The sequence below is a fragment of the Lissotriton helveticus genome, chromosome 6 (genome assembly GCF_964261635.1).
Source record: "Lissotriton helveticus chromosome 6, aLisHel1.1, whole genome shotgun sequence".
In the NCBI taxonomy this organism is placed as follows: Eukaryota; Metazoa; Chordata; class Amphibia; order Caudata; family Salamandridae; genus Lissotriton; species Lissotriton helveticus.
In genome coordinates, this window is record NC_136067.1 from 1,766,595,634 (window position 1) to 1,766,610,916 (window position 15,283).

The 15,283-nt window shown below is 43.9% G+C and overlaps 1 protein-coding gene across 3 annotated transcripts in view; it reads left to right on the forward strand.

The window, feature by feature from the left end:
* The window catches only part of CALM2 (calmodulin 2), a 36,318-nt gene extending 21,786 nt beyond the window's left edge, over positions 1–14,532 (forward strand). For all 3 annotated transcript variants that reach the window (XM_078649656.1, XM_078649657.1, XM_078649655.1), the window contains exons 5-6: positions 11,730–11,865; positions 13,886–14,532. In XM_078649656.1, coding sequence (XP_078505782.1) covers positions 11,730–11,865; positions 13,886–13,914 — 165 coding nt within the window. In that variant the 3' untranslated portion in view covers positions 13,915–14,532. The remainder of the gene's footprint in view (positions 1–11,729; positions 11,866–13,885) is intronic.
* Positions 14,533–15,283: the final 751 nt, after the last annotated feature.

The following is a 15,283-nucleotide window of genomic DNA, read 5'->3' on the forward strand; positions in this document are numbered from 1 at the left end:
TGCGATTTGCTGGGCAGTACCTTAGGAAGAGCAACTTCACAAATGTTTCCTTAGTTTTCTGTTTGAACTGCATCCACCATCTTGCAATGCTACTCTAAAAACTCGCATTGGCAGTGCCTTAGGGTCTTCCTAGGAGAGCAATGGCTTAGCACACTTTTTGCAGCATACTGTATGTTAGCATGGCTGCTGTGCACCATGTCTATAACTAATAAAGCTCTGGGACGCTGCCAGCCCTGGTGTACTTTAAGAAGCACACTAGCAGTGGTTTTATTTGATCTGTGAAATGCTTACATGGTGGTGGTGGTGGTGGGGGGGGGGGGGGGGGGGTGTTTTCAAGAAGATGTAACATTTTTTAAAATTGAAAGTAAAAAGTGCACTAGGATTTTGTAGTTTTTCTGGATGCCCCATCTTTCGTATGTATTTTTCTCCTGCATCCTCCTCTATTGCCTTTTCCCAATATGCTTCCCCTGGTTTTTAGGTCTCGCCTCAACTACCTTTTGGGATCGCTTTGGCTTTTCAGCCAAGCACGTACACGCATTCCATTGCCTTCAATGGCAACGCGTGCGCGTCAAGAGATTCACTTGCGGGAGCGTGCGGCCTATCTGGTCGCAATTATCGCTCCCACAAGTGAATCTAGCCGTTATCCAGTATTATGGGTATCTTTCATAGATTCACATGCCTGAATCATTCCCCGTCGTCGGGGTGGGAGTCCCCGGTAAATAATTATAGTAATGTCACATGGACATATACTTAGTACTAGGCCAGAGGCCTCACATTAGTAGCCTATCTAGGTCCTTATGTAAAAAGGACCAAACTTTGGCCAGTAGCCAATCAGCCCTTATCACCCTCCTGACCTTCCTGGAAGGAGCCCTTGTCCCTCAGATTTTCTACCGCACGTCGTGCTGAAGGGAGTCTCCACTGAGCTCTGCTCAGGTTTTTTCCTATATCTTTGGATTTTATCCTTTTATCCTTTTATTCTTCAAGTTTTGGTAGTAAATATGGCTACTACTCCTAAAAAAGGGCTTTTTAGACCCTGTGCCTCTTGTAGTAAAATTAGGTTACATATAGAGGACAAACATGAAGATTGCCTGTATTGCCTCTATCCTCCGCATTCTGCCAAGGAATGTAAGATTTGTCGCACTCTCCCGGTCAAGACTTTGAAGGACAGGGAAGGGCGACTGCTTCTGTGGCTCCAGAGACTAAAGAACAAAGAGCAGGTAGTCTCAGGTGAGAGCGAGTGTTCCTTCAGGAGCTTCCACTCCACTTCAAAAAGGCCTGGGCAGTCATCTCCAGATCAGCCTGTGGCGCCTCCTCACAAGAAGCCAAAGTCTGTTGAGTCATCCTAAGGTCAAGCCTTCTCTTCAGATGACAGAATTCAAAAAGCCTGCTATAATGTCGTCTAGCCTGCCTGTGACGTTGTCGACAGTCTCCATTTCGACATCCTCGGCGTCTACTTTCTCCATGGCATCGACTTCTACCACGTCGTCGACAATGGGTAGGTCAATATCTTCTGTCATTCCTGTCACAAAATCGTCGTCGTCGCCTTTGACAGCGCTCCCAGCGACGTCTGCTTCAACATCGACGAAGGCAAAGCTTCCAGCGTCGACGAAAATCCCATCGTCGACTAGGACTTCCTCGTCGACGAAGATACAGCCGTCGGCGAGGACACCGTCGACGGGCCTGTCGACAGCGCCGTCGTCGTCGAATGCTAGTGTCGCCGCCGTCGTCGACTAAAACATCAATGACAATGTAAACACCTGAAACATCAAAAATAGTAGACGCTACACCATCAACAGACACCGCGTCAAAGGATTTCCACTCCAAGGGCTCTCCCTCATTAAAGTATACATATACACACTTTAAAATGTCGTCATGTTTGGTCACACCAGAGATGACCTCACCCAGCAAGGTCCAACAGTTGTTGCCAACGCAGTTTTTAGACACGAAGATCCAGAAGATCAGTCCATGTTTCCCATAGCATCCAGTCCCTCTCATCTCAACATCAAAATTCATGAGAGTTCGGACTGTGAAGATTTTGAGGAAATTACAATTCAAGAATCAGTTCAAGAGCATACCACTGTTCAGCCTATGGTGTGCCTTCCAGCTTCAATTGTTTCTGACCTACAATTTCTAATTTCAGATTATAAACAAAGATTTCCATCTGCTCCTGCCTCTGGAGTACAGGAAACACCAACTCCTAAACATCGACAGCGGCCTCTCCCGAGGGATGTGCATCAGGAACAAGAGACATTTCCTCCTCAAAATTCTACGGATGAGGAAGAATATGAGGAAGAAGTGGGAATTGATGAGGCCCAGGATGAAGAAGGCGAAATACATGATGACTATGATATGGATTCTGATTATAATGCTAACCCAGATCCAATATCCCCAGACCAAGTACAGGACGATTCAACCCCTGAGGACTTAGGGGGATTCCATAATTATCGTAGGAAGAGCGGCTGCAAGATTCAACATCCAAATAGCATCGGAAACGAAGGACTGTTTTCTTCATGATTTCAAAGAACCCTTCAAGAGATCAGCTCGCTCCATTCCAGTAATCGATTATATATGGGAGCAAGGACAAAAAATAATAAACTCCTCTCTCTCTCTCATTCCAGTGCCGGCTAGACTTGAAAAGAAATACAAAGCCCCAGACACTGCACCCGCATGTTTGACGGGTCAAACTAAACCTGATTCAGTTATATCTCAGGCCGCTCAGCTGAAGTCCAGCAATCCGTCAGCGACCATGACCGCTCCTCCTGATAAAGAAGGAAGAAAGCTTGATGCCATTGGCAAGAGATTTTCCTCCATGTCCGCCCTATCAATCAGGGCTGCAAATTCTCTGGCTTTACTAGGTCGCTATAATCGACAGATATGGGCAGATATAGCCCCATATCTGGGGGCGATTCCAGAAGACCAGAAAGACTAGGTTAAAAAGATTTTGCTGGAGGGTGAACGCTCTGCTTCAGAGATGATTGAGGTGGCCCTGGATATTGCTTCCACAGGGTTCCGTCAATTGGCGGGAGCAGCAGTTTTAAGGCGCCAGGGCTGGCTTAAAGCCACAGCATTCCGGCCTGAAGTGCAAGCCAAAGTCCTCGACATGCCTTTTGATGGGGAGCGCCTTTTCGGTGAACATATTGATGACATACTGCAAGGCATCAAGAAGGATACCGAAACGGCGAAAGCCCTAGGCACTCTACAATTCAAGCAGAATTCCTTTCGAGGCTCCAGAGGTGGAGGACAACAGTCTCGTGGCAACTATCAAGGTTACAAGTCCTCTTATAATTCTTCCCAGCAGTACAAACCTCAGTATCAGCAGAGGCAACAACAACAAGGACCATCCTCGTATAACAAGTCTTCCTTTCGAGGAAGAGGAGGAAAGAAAGACAATAACAGACGTCAATGACTGCTTTCTCCAGCTGGCCTCCACCTCTTCTCCACAGTTCGTAGTTGGAGGAAAAATTACCAACTTCCTTCACAATTGGAAGAAAATTACTACAGATCGTTGGGTGTTGCAGTTAGTCCGCTTCGGACACACTGGAGTTTCTCGAGCAACCTCCTCCAAATCCACCATGTCCGGCGCAACACAAAAATCTAAACATACTTCAACAGGAACTCTTGCTAATGCTTCAGAAAAAAAGCAGTGGAAAGAGTTCCTCGAGAACAAAAGGGGAGAGGATTCTACTCCCGATTCTTCCTGATCAGAAAAAAGGAGAAGAAGCAGTGGAGACCGATACTGGATTTGAGAAACCTAAACAAATACCTCAAGAAGCAGTCTTATCTACGTCCATCACAACGTCTCAATTTCCTAGGAGCGACATCGGATACACAGCAGGAGAAAGCCTTCCCTTCCAGGGAACGTCGGGTCAAGCTGAGAAACCTGGCCGTCCAAATTCAGACCAAAAAGAGTCAGGGTTCGACCATTCAAGTCGTTGCTAGGAATGATGTCTTCCAACATATTTCTCATTCCGCATTGTCGTCTCCACATGCGACCTCTACAGGAAGCTTTAACAAATCAGTGGATCCAAAGTACAGAATCTTTCGACGACTGGGTCAAGATCACTCAGGTCATGAACAAGGCTCTGAGATGGTGGCTTCTGGGCGACAACTTGAACAAAGGCCTTCCTTTTTTACTCCCAGTCTCCCCTTATGTCATAACCACGGACGCATCACTGGAAGGATGGGGAGCGTTCCTTCAGGAATTGCAAGTACGTGGTCAGTGGCAGAAAAACGACTCCACATCAATTTGCTAGAGTTACGAGCAGTACGCTTAGCTCTTCGGGCATTTCTACCCCGAATCAGGAGCTTCCCAGTGCTTGTGAGGACGGACAACACCACCACAATGCACTACCTAAACAAACGGGGAGGTACTCGATCCAAGACGTTGTCTCGCGAATCTCAGCAAATTTGGAGGTGGCTACTCCAGCACAACATTTCTCTGCGGGCAGAGTATGTCCCAGGAGTAGACAACATCCTGGCAGACTCGCTAAGCAGACAGCGCTCAATTTGCCACGAGTGGGAGCTCGACCAGAAGACGCTCGACTCAGTGTTCTCCCGTTGGGGCAAGCCTCACCTGGATCTCTTTGCGACGGAAATGAATGCGAAATGCCAACGTTACGCAAGCTGGCTTCCCCAGAAAAGATCCCTAGGGAATGCTTTTTCGATGACATGGAGGAAGACCTTTGCTTACGCCTTTCCACAGTTTCCCCTAATCCCAAGGGTTCTCCGGAAATTGAAAGCAGAGCGTTGTACCATGATCCTGATAGCCCCAGCGTGGCCGCGCCAGCACTGGTATACAGAACTACACCTTCTATCGCTGGAACCTCCAATTCTATTCAGGACATGCCCACATCTCCTTACAATGAACCAGGGACAAGTCGGAACCTCCAATTCTATTCAGGACATGCCCACATCTCCTTACAATGAACCAGGGACAAGTCCAACATCCGGATCCAACATCTCTCAAATTATCGGCTTGGCTCCTGAGTTCAGAGTTCCAGAATCTAGATCTTCCACAGGAATGCAGAGTCGTTCTAGCCCGGGCCCGGTCTGAAAGTACTAATAAGACATATTCCCTTAAGTGGAAAAGGTTCTGTTTGTGGTGTATGGCTCAGAAATTGCATCCGTTCACTTCTACTCCAGCACAAATTCTGCCCTATTTGCTCCACCTAGCCAATTCAGGGCTGGCACACGCTTCAATAAAAGTCCATCTGGCGGCCGTCTCCAGGTTTAGACGTTCTTCGTGTGGCGCTTCACTATGGACCAACAGACTGGTCAAGCAGTTTCTGAAGGGATTATTCAGAACTTTCCCTCCAGTACGAGCGTCACCACCTACATGGCAACTAAACGTGGTACTAGCTCAACTAATGAAACACCCGTTCGAGCCAATTCACAAAACAGATCTTAAATATTTGTCATGGAAAACGGCTCTACTACTGGCGCTCACGTCAGCAAGGAGAGTGAGTGAACTGCAGGCTTTTTCTGTGCAAGACCCTTTTATCCAGTTTAAGAATGACAGGGTCATTTTAAGGACTAATCCAAAATTTATACCAAAGGTTCCGTCCTCTTTCCATCTCAATGAACCTATTGTCCTAAGATCGTTCTTCCCAAATCCATCATCTGCGGCTGAAAGATCTCTGCACTCATTGGACCTCAAGCGATGTCTCAAATTCTACATACACAGGACTGAGCAATTTCGGAAGTCTAACCAATTGTTGCATTTAGCAGGCCCAGGAAAGGCCTAGCATTGACTAAACAGAGCATTTCCAGATGGATTTCAGCGGCCATCGCATTCTGTCACCAACAGGCGGGCCATCCTCTGCCTTCAAAGGTTCGAGCACACTCCACTAGAGCGGTAGCCACCTCCATGGCGCTCTTTGTTGGGGTACCCATTGTCGACATCTGCAGAGCGGCGACATGGAAGACGCCGCATATACGTTCACCAAGCACTACTGCTTGGATTCTGAACTTATGAAGGATGCAGCAGTAGGACAGGCTGTCCTACGTCATCTATTTCATTAGAGGTGAGCCTTCTTCCTATCATCCCACCTTCCAGGTAATTTACCGCACATTTCTTATCAGGTTGTGAGTATCATGTAAACTGTGTAACAACTTATTAAGTTTATTATGTCTTTCAAGCTGTATGTGAGATGTGCTCATTATTGCTTGCTATTCTGATTCAGGCATGTGAATCTATGAAAGATACCCATAATACTGGATAAGAAATGCGTTACTTACCTGTAACAGCAGTTATCCAGTATTGGTATCTTTCATAGATTCACATGCAACCCACCCGCCTCCCCTGGAAGGGCTCACCTAAGTCTTCTCAGTAGGTACTACTTGGCACGGTGCTTACGAAAATCTGAGGGACAAGGGCTCCTTCCAGGAAGGTCAGGAGGGTGATAAGGGCTGATTGGCTACTGGCCAAAGTTTGGTCCTTTTTACATAAGGACCTAGATAGGCTACTAATGTGAGGCCTCTGGCCTAGTACTAAGTATATGTCCATGTGACATTACTATAATTTACCGGGGACTCCCACCCCAACGACTGGGAATGATTCAGGCATGTGAATCTATGAAAGATATCAATACTGGAAAACTGCTGTTACAGGTAAGTAATGCATTTCTTCTCCGTCGTCGTACGCCACCCGCGCCTCTCCCTGTTCCCAGCCATGCTTGTTATTTGGAGCTATGCAAGACAGAACTGGCTGATAGGTCTATCATTTTGGTAGTATACTTCTTACTCTAGCTGCCTGCCTACGCTCACATCCCCAAAGAATACCGGCTGGAGCCGTCTGCAGCCAGCGCTCTCAACAGCCTGGGCATCATTTGAAACTGGGTGTACACTGAGAAGAGGCGATCAGCTACTTAAATACTACACACCATATACAACAAGACGGGCACTGACTATAGCAACTGTGCCGAGTTTTGTTTTCATATACAGACCGTCGCAGTTTCCTCTGCCGACAAGAAGCGCTACCGCTTCTCTGCTCTCCTCCCAGCTGGCGCCGCCAAACTAAATAGTATTTCATGCAAAATATGTCTCCTACACGATGAAATGCTTCAATGTTTGGTAAACCGTTGAAATATGGTACACATGCATGTGTAGAAACTTACCTGAATTTTTTTTTTTTTTTTTTTTTTTTAAATGGTCAGGTTGTTGAGAAATGAACGTAGGGTGCTAGTTTGGTTATTTCAGCTAATGTATATAGTTTATAAAAATATAAGCATACCCGTGATTGTATTTAGAGTACCCGTCCATTCCTTAAATAGACAAGTAGGCGCTATATAAATGCAATTACAATACAATATTTTCGGTCTCTCCCAGGATGAACTGGGAGAACACATAGCTGCTTGTTTTTTATTGTTGAACTGTGCCACAAGCACATTGTTTTTCAGAACTGGACTTTTTTAAGTCCATCTGATTCTCGCAGCCCCGACTCTTCCTCTCTGCTGCTGCGTGCGCGCCTCCCTCTGTTCCCGACAGGAGACGTAGATATCGTTGCTCAGATTTAATCAGTGATTTTTAGCCGGTTGGGTGAAGGAACCAATGCGAAGAGTGCTTCTAAAACTGCAACCCTTGTCAAAGATGCTACTACAACCTACATTTCTAATTAGAGGAAGTTCTCGGTTCCGCGCTGCACTAGTCACACACACCCAGCTTACACTTTAACTACTATCTTGTCTATATCGCACAAGCTGCCAGTATGTGAACATCTCGCTGCCATCACCACGAGTCCCAAAAAAGTTTAGTTGAAGTTCTTGCCCAAGATTCCCGGAGTAACGCCCTACTTACTGGTGGGCATTTTTCTCCGCTTTGTTCTAATCTCTTCCGGGGAGGCGGTCAGTTTCGGCTTCTCTGAACCCTCTCTTCCGGGAGAGTCCTTCCCAGTTCTAACCAATTGCAGGCTCTAATGTGCCGGTTCAAGCCACTCTGGCCGGTCAATTGTTCCAAACTCAGTGTAAACTAGCATTCCTACCGGCTCACCCTGCCTTAAGATTTCCCAGTAGGTTTTTAAGAGTATGAAGCAAAGGGTGTAGGATATCTGATTTTAGTATCCTCCATGGGCTCATGGAAGGCGAGTCTTCGACAATCTCCCGGCTATCTAGATTTGGTTGACAAATGTCCCCCAAACGTTTGTTCAGTAACAAATTAGTTTTGCAGTAATAGCAGTCAAAATTGGTTTCTTCCCAAAAACCGAGAAGCTGATCTTGTGTTGGAAGACAAAATAACAATTTAAGTTGCATACTAATTTTTAGTTAGAGATTTTAGGATTTTAAGGACCTGTATCTTGGATTTGAAAATGTTGGTCTAAACGGCTATAGTTAGTGAGTGCAGTTTTCAGTGGCGTGTATTTGGGCAGAGCCCAGCTTTTCTCCTGTTCATATTGGCTGGGCAAAACAGGGAAAAACTGTTGTGTTTTTTGGGTGTAATCTAACTTATGTTTGCGGAGTGGGAGGATGGGGAAAGGTTCTCTTTTGAATACTCTGACCGATTTGAGGAACACTCCTCTGTCCGAGTTTCTAAAGGCAGCTGTGACAGCACTCTCCTGTTACCAGTGTGCACTGCACAAACCTACCATCACCCATGTATAGGGCTCTGCTGGTAAACCCTTGGAGCGTAGGTGTGGGGGGGTGGACTGAATGCAACTGGATAAGCAACGGCGCCGAGCTGATGGCGTGATAGGATGAGGTGGGGGCTAGGTTCATCAGTAAGATTGGTTTTATGGGTTTTCCCAGAGTGGAGTAGCTATTTTGTTCACAATACATACATGAGTGGGCATCACAGAAGATCAGTCGGTACGTCAGATAGGTGCATGATTGCTTTAGTGGGTATGTGACGTCGCACTCTGCACTGAGGCACAGTGACACAGGCGGACGCCACATCTATCACGCAGTGTCTCTCCTGCCACCCTCAGATCCCTCCGCATCTCTCCATAGTGGCGCAACACGAATTGATGCGCTCCCTCGCAGGATGTTAACAAGCATTTACAATGCAATAGGTCTTGCAGTTACACGAGTTAAAGCTATTGGCATTGTAAATGACTTCCTTTTTTATTTAGGTTTTTAAAAGGAAAACAAATAAAAGGCATGGTTATTTGCAATGTCAATAGCTCAAACTCTCGTAAATGCGAGACCTATTGCATTGCAAATACTTGTTTTTTCTAACCATTACAATATGTTGTCTAACCGGAGCGCATTAGCAAGCAACACAGTGAGTGGTGACTGGGTGAAACACTGAGGAGAGAGAGTACTCCAGTGAGACTGCTTAAGAATACTCTTGTAGAGTGCCTAGAGTAGTGCCTGAAAAAGCAGTCTGTCAAAGGACACTGTGCATGCGCCTGGGAATGCACACACACTAGGGGGAAGAAGCCTACGGAAGCACACGCGCAAATAAGGAACACTGAAGGTAATCAATGTTAAGCAGTGGGTGGCCTCTGAGCCCTCCTGTAAGGTAACAAAGGTCTCGGATGCAGGAGTAGAGATAAGGTGGCGGCTGAATGAGGTGCTCGAGCTGGAGAAAACAGGCTGGTCAGGTGAAATCCCACAAGTTCTTGGTGTCAACACACACCTTATCCATCTACCATTGAGATGCTGGCTGTTTACCGCCAACGCTTTCACCATGGGTGCCTTCATAACACCTGTCAAAATAGACCCTTTAAGGCACTTGTCCAGGATATTGAAGACCGCAGAAGCGGTAAACGGGCACAGGGTGAGTTTCACTGTCTAGACATCACTTTTTCAAGACCTCCATTGATCGTTACTGCTCGATGTAGAAACTGTTGTAAAGTTCCAATAAAAGCTGACTCTCTAACCGAGATCTGTCCGTTTTGTCCTCATGTTACAAAAGTTGCTACTCGTAGCCTCCAGTAATACGTTCTACACCTGCTAAACGAATGGGAGGAACTCTCAACCAAATCCAGTCACTTTTGTGCCAAACTTAAACAATTTGAAGCTTCTAAAAGAAACTTATGACATAAGATTTCCTAGTAGCAGATTAACTTTTCAGAAACTCGAGCACATGTTTATCGCAAAGATATCGTATCTTTTGACTTTTAAAAGTAGGCTTTACTTGCATGTCTGAGTTTGTTAGACTGAATTAAGTATACACACTGTCCCCATGATCCTGCATCTTGGGTTTTAAGAATCTCCATCTTGAGGCCTATTTTTGAATAGTTATGTTGGCATAAAAGATGGAATTTGTTTCTTTAGCTTCATTGTACTGTAGGTTAGAGGTATCCGTGAAAGGCAAGGTATTGGGGAGACTGTTAGCTGACAAGACCCAGAGCCACCTGCTCTGAGAAATCAGGACTACCTTATTTTGTCAAATGTTTTTGTAAAGATTAAGTACGTAACCTTATTTGAGTTGGGCTTTTTAGTTTTTTAACGATTCAACTTACATGCCATAAATATCCTTTTGACCACATTTTCAAGACATTCATTGTATTACAGCCCATCTGTTGGTTTTAAGAAAACCACATGAAGGCAGGACAGTATAGCAGACTTGCTACATTAAAAAACATTTAATGTGAGTTAATTCGTTCAGTTGAATTGCTGGAGTTTTCTATTACTAGTCCCTTTTGTTTGATAGAAAGCTGGAAGTCTTGTTTTGCAGGACCAACTGAAGATTATACCCACTAATTTGTAGGCTTCCAGTGTCCCTTGGCTGGTTGTCATTTTTGCTCAAACTCCCCCATTTCTTTAAGTCTACGCGTTTCAAACCACCCTCTCCTTTTGGGTTATCCTCAGGACCATGACTGTGTGCGGTGAGGTGGAATCAATCATTCAGTACTCCAGATGCTCAAGCTTTTATATTTGCCAAGCTTGACCATGTGTTCGCTACTGTAATTTTCAGTCCTTGTTAAGGACAGTGATTTGTTAGATTCCTGCTGCTTAATAGCCTGCTTTTATTTCTTTAGTTCCTTAGTTGTCACGACTTCAGCAATTTTTTTTCTCGCAATTTTTCTTGCTCTGTGCTCGCTGCTTCCTCCATGGGCATATCATGCTCCGAGAAGCACTGCTTAACGCACACTAACTAAAACACTGTTCACCTTCATCCTGCCTTGATCAGCAGAGGGAAAGGGCATCTGTAGTGCAGACCGAACTTCACAGGCCTAGTATAGCATTGAAACTCTGAAGGAAGCTTTCAAGCAAAATTAGCAACTGTTAATTTGTTCAGTGAATACATGGCACCAGCTTGTACACCACATTGTAAGACCAAGTGTTTTCTGGTGCTGGTAAACTGATAGTATGCAAACCCTAGTCTCATCCCAGACATATCCTGCTATCTTTTTATAGCTGGTATCCTGTACATCATGGTGGCTAGTGAAAGGGTATGTACACAAGATGAGCATTGGCAACGCCAAAAGCAAATAAGCCTGACCTGTTGGCCTGGCTAGTGATTACCAGATGCTGGTGGTCTTACGAAGTGCCTTAACTGAAAACCGGTGACGGTCTAACGTATAAAGTCTCCCTGAAGACACTGCAAGTGTTTCATTCTGTTACACATTTTGCCAGCGTGTCCTGAATTTTAAATAGTCTTTGAGGTTTTCAGTTTGCACTTTACTCTAGTATATGCAAATGTGGGTCACCCGGGTTTGTCTTACTAACTTCTAATAAATATAAGTTATTAAGTGTTGACTTTATTTTTTTAGGCTTTTGTAGCATCAAGATGGACTTGTCTGTGCTCAGACTTGCTGGCGCTTACTCATTCCTAATTTTTCCCATTAGGATGGAAATGGCTACATTAGTGCTGCAGAACTTCGTCATGTGATGACCAACCTCGGGGAGAAGTTAACTGATGAAGAAGTTGATGAAATGATTAGGGAAGCAGATATTGACGGTGATGGTCAAGTAAATTATGAAGGTAATGTACTGTCATTTTTTTAATGATCATTGCTGTTTATCACCAGATTTCAAATAAAACTGGTTACTAAACTGTTGGAAGCGTTCATAGTTTAGTGTCTGGATCTTTCAGTTGTAGAGCTGCATGTCCTCCCTATTGGTTTGCCAAGCAGCCGATGAGTGGGACTTAAAAATATTCATACTTTCAGTAAATTTTGTCTATTAGCATAACCGTGTATTAAGTCTTTCTGAAACTCAACAAGTAACATCCCATCTCCATATGTCAATGGGACGAAGTGCATCCATACTAGTTCTGCCAAGCATGCTCTTCCTGTGTACTTTCGAACATCCTGCTAGCTGACATGCAAAGCTGCCATCTGTACAATGTCTTACACAATACTACTGTGTAGATTTTCTGACCTGCCCAAGAGGTATTGGTTGACCATTGGGTGTTTAATTTGGTTCAAACAGCCACACAATTCGAATGGCTGGAGTTTCTAGAGGGCAGGGCTACCTAATTAGTTGAGAGGTGGGTGGGTGTCCCCTTTTCTACTTTGCATTGCTATTATAATGTATCAAGGACTCCTATCTAGATGACAGAATTATTCAAGCATGTGAATCTTATGAAATTCCAATACTGGAGAAGTAAAGTAGATAAGTAACTTATGGACTTATTCCCCAGGAATAGGAAAATAAGCAACCCTTCCCCGCCAGACACATCCGTAACCCTACAGCTGGGATGTTTCATACTCCATGTTTGTCACTGTGAAAAACCTGTGGTGTATGATGGGAGTAAAGGCAATGCTAGTTTTTCAGTTAGGGTTTTCATTGCAGCCTACTAGCTAACCATGCTTTTCATTCCCTTACCTTTTTCTATGTCTTTACATTTCAAGTTAGCATTTGCTGTTTGGCACAAATGTTGATTGTGTATGTGTATATATGTACATTCAGAATAGAAATGAGGATATTTACTTGTAATCCTCCATGGTGATTCCTGCAGATGAATCCATAACTTGCCATTAAACCAAGTTTCGTGTTTACTAAATTACAACGTGTTGTAAAATGGAGGCTTTGACACCTTTCCCATACTCTGGGAGATGCCAGATATTGGTAAAAGCACATGGTTGGTTAGCGTCCAATTGTGTCCCGCCGCCACTTTGTCTATAAAACCCCAGCCTCCTAAAGTTTAACCATTCATCCACCACTGTCCTGATTATCCCAAAATCTGCTGGGAATGGTGTCTCTGTTCAAATCATGTGAAATTAGTATTCTATAGGTTGCATGTGGCCCGAAGTCACTTCAGGACAGGAAGGACTAGACTAAAAACCGCATGTTGTCACATACCGGTGCAATAGGAAATTGCCGAGGGAGGGGGAGAACCTCTGTCAGACTGGCACCCGAAAGGTGAAGAATTTGTAGGTAGAGTATCCACCAGAAGAAGCATTACAGAAAGTAGTAGGTCCTTTAAGCCCTATATTTCATAGTAGCATTTATGTTGGAAGCAGTACCTCAAAGCTTTGACTCTCAGCTGCTTAGGCTCTTCACTATACAAGGTTCTAGATCTTGGTTGTCTTGTTCATGGATATTTTTTTTTTTTTCGACCTTTAACTTTCAGATAGTGACATTTGTAATGGGATCAAATTTGGGATTTTCAGTAGTTCAAAATCGTGCCATTGACGTCAGTCTGCCTATTTACTTGTTTATTATTAAATTAAAGCATCCTATACATTGTGGACTCTAGTGAAGGGGAAACCTAACCCTAATGAAGGCTGCTCTTGTGCAGTGCTGGTTGTCCTTTACAAATCCGGTGTTTCTCTTGTGCTATTATGGGTCTGGCAGTAAAGCTTGCTTTTTAAAATAAATGCCCAGTTGGGTAAGGTCTACAAAGAGAAATGAAAGCCTTCCAAAGGCTATAGATTTGAAGTACTTTGTTAACTTGAATTGTGGTACGTTCTTTAAATGAGTGGTATATTTCATCTTTGTACTCTGAATGTATATTGCTGGATATCGAGTTAAATAACATTTTTTTTTTTCTTTTTCAGAGTTTGTACAAATGATGACAGCAAAGTGAAGATGTACAGAATGTGTTAATTTTCTTGTACAAAATTGTTTATTTGCCTTTGTTTGTAACTTATCTGTAAAATGTTCCCCTAATGTCAAGAAAATGCATGTCTAGTTAGAATTCATTTTCTTTTTTTATCCCATCTTATTCACCACAAAAAGGAACTTAAGAGGTGATGAAGTGACTATTGTTGCATGTGGCTTTTCCTGGATTTCACCAAAGCCCCTCTGCACATCTAAAACAAGATTTGACTTCTCAGACCATCTGAGTTGTATCTGAAGTTGGATATTAAGCTACCATCTGTTATACCTGAAGTTGGATTTCCTTGGGAAGTATCTGCATTGTTGAAATGTAGAGCTTAGCTTTACATGGACTATGGACAGTCAACAATATGGAATGAAAGTTGCACTACAGCAAAAAACGGGTGTATCATCCAGCCACTAGAACACTTATCTCATCTATTCTTATTTTGTACTGCTGTCTGTACCAGAAACCCAAATTCTAATGTACTATGCTTTTTAAACTTTGTTTAGCCACTTCTTTGCTTATGGCACAGTTTGCCTCAAATCCATTCCAAGTTGTACATTTGTTTTCCAATAAAACAATTTATCCATATTTGTATACAAATACTGGTTTCTGTTTTAATGTAATTTAAATTTTAGCCTTTCACTCCTTCAATAGGACAACCAAGTTAAAGGAACACAACTTTCAAAGTCGAGTGGCAAGCACAGCATCCCTGCAGTCTGGCTATTGCAGTTTAACCTCACTGTACTTGGTCCTTGGGCCCTCTTACCTAGTCTTATGCAAGCACACCCTAGCGACAATTTTAAAGAATCATTTAATGTGGCTGTAAATAAGTGATTGTCTTAAGCGCTTAAACATGATTTTGTTCTAGTTGAAAACTGCAGGCCGGGACCAAAAGGATTCATGTAACCGTTTGCACCCGGCTAGCTTGTCCACCGGTATTTGGCGCTTATTTTCCTCTGCAGTAGACTTTGAAACTCAGCCTATGCAAAGTAGTCTTTTGTTACAAGCGCACTAGGTTTTTTATGTGCTGCATGATATTTACACGACTTGTAAACTCTTCACTGCTCCCAGTTTGGAGAATTGCCAGTGGAACTGTCCCTGGATTGGCATATCACCAGTCCAACCAAACTGCCCTGAAGTAGTTAGAGAAACAAAAATCTGATGGATACTTGAAACTGTACGCTCCTCACCTTGTGAATGCCCCAGGCATGTAGAATTAATCTGGATACTTTTTTTTCTCGGCATTACTCCTGCTTGCCAGCAGGTGTGGTGCTCTGATCATATCCACCCCGTGCCCCCCTTTCACATGCAGATCCAGAGTTGACTCCCAGCACTTGTCTGATGGAGACTT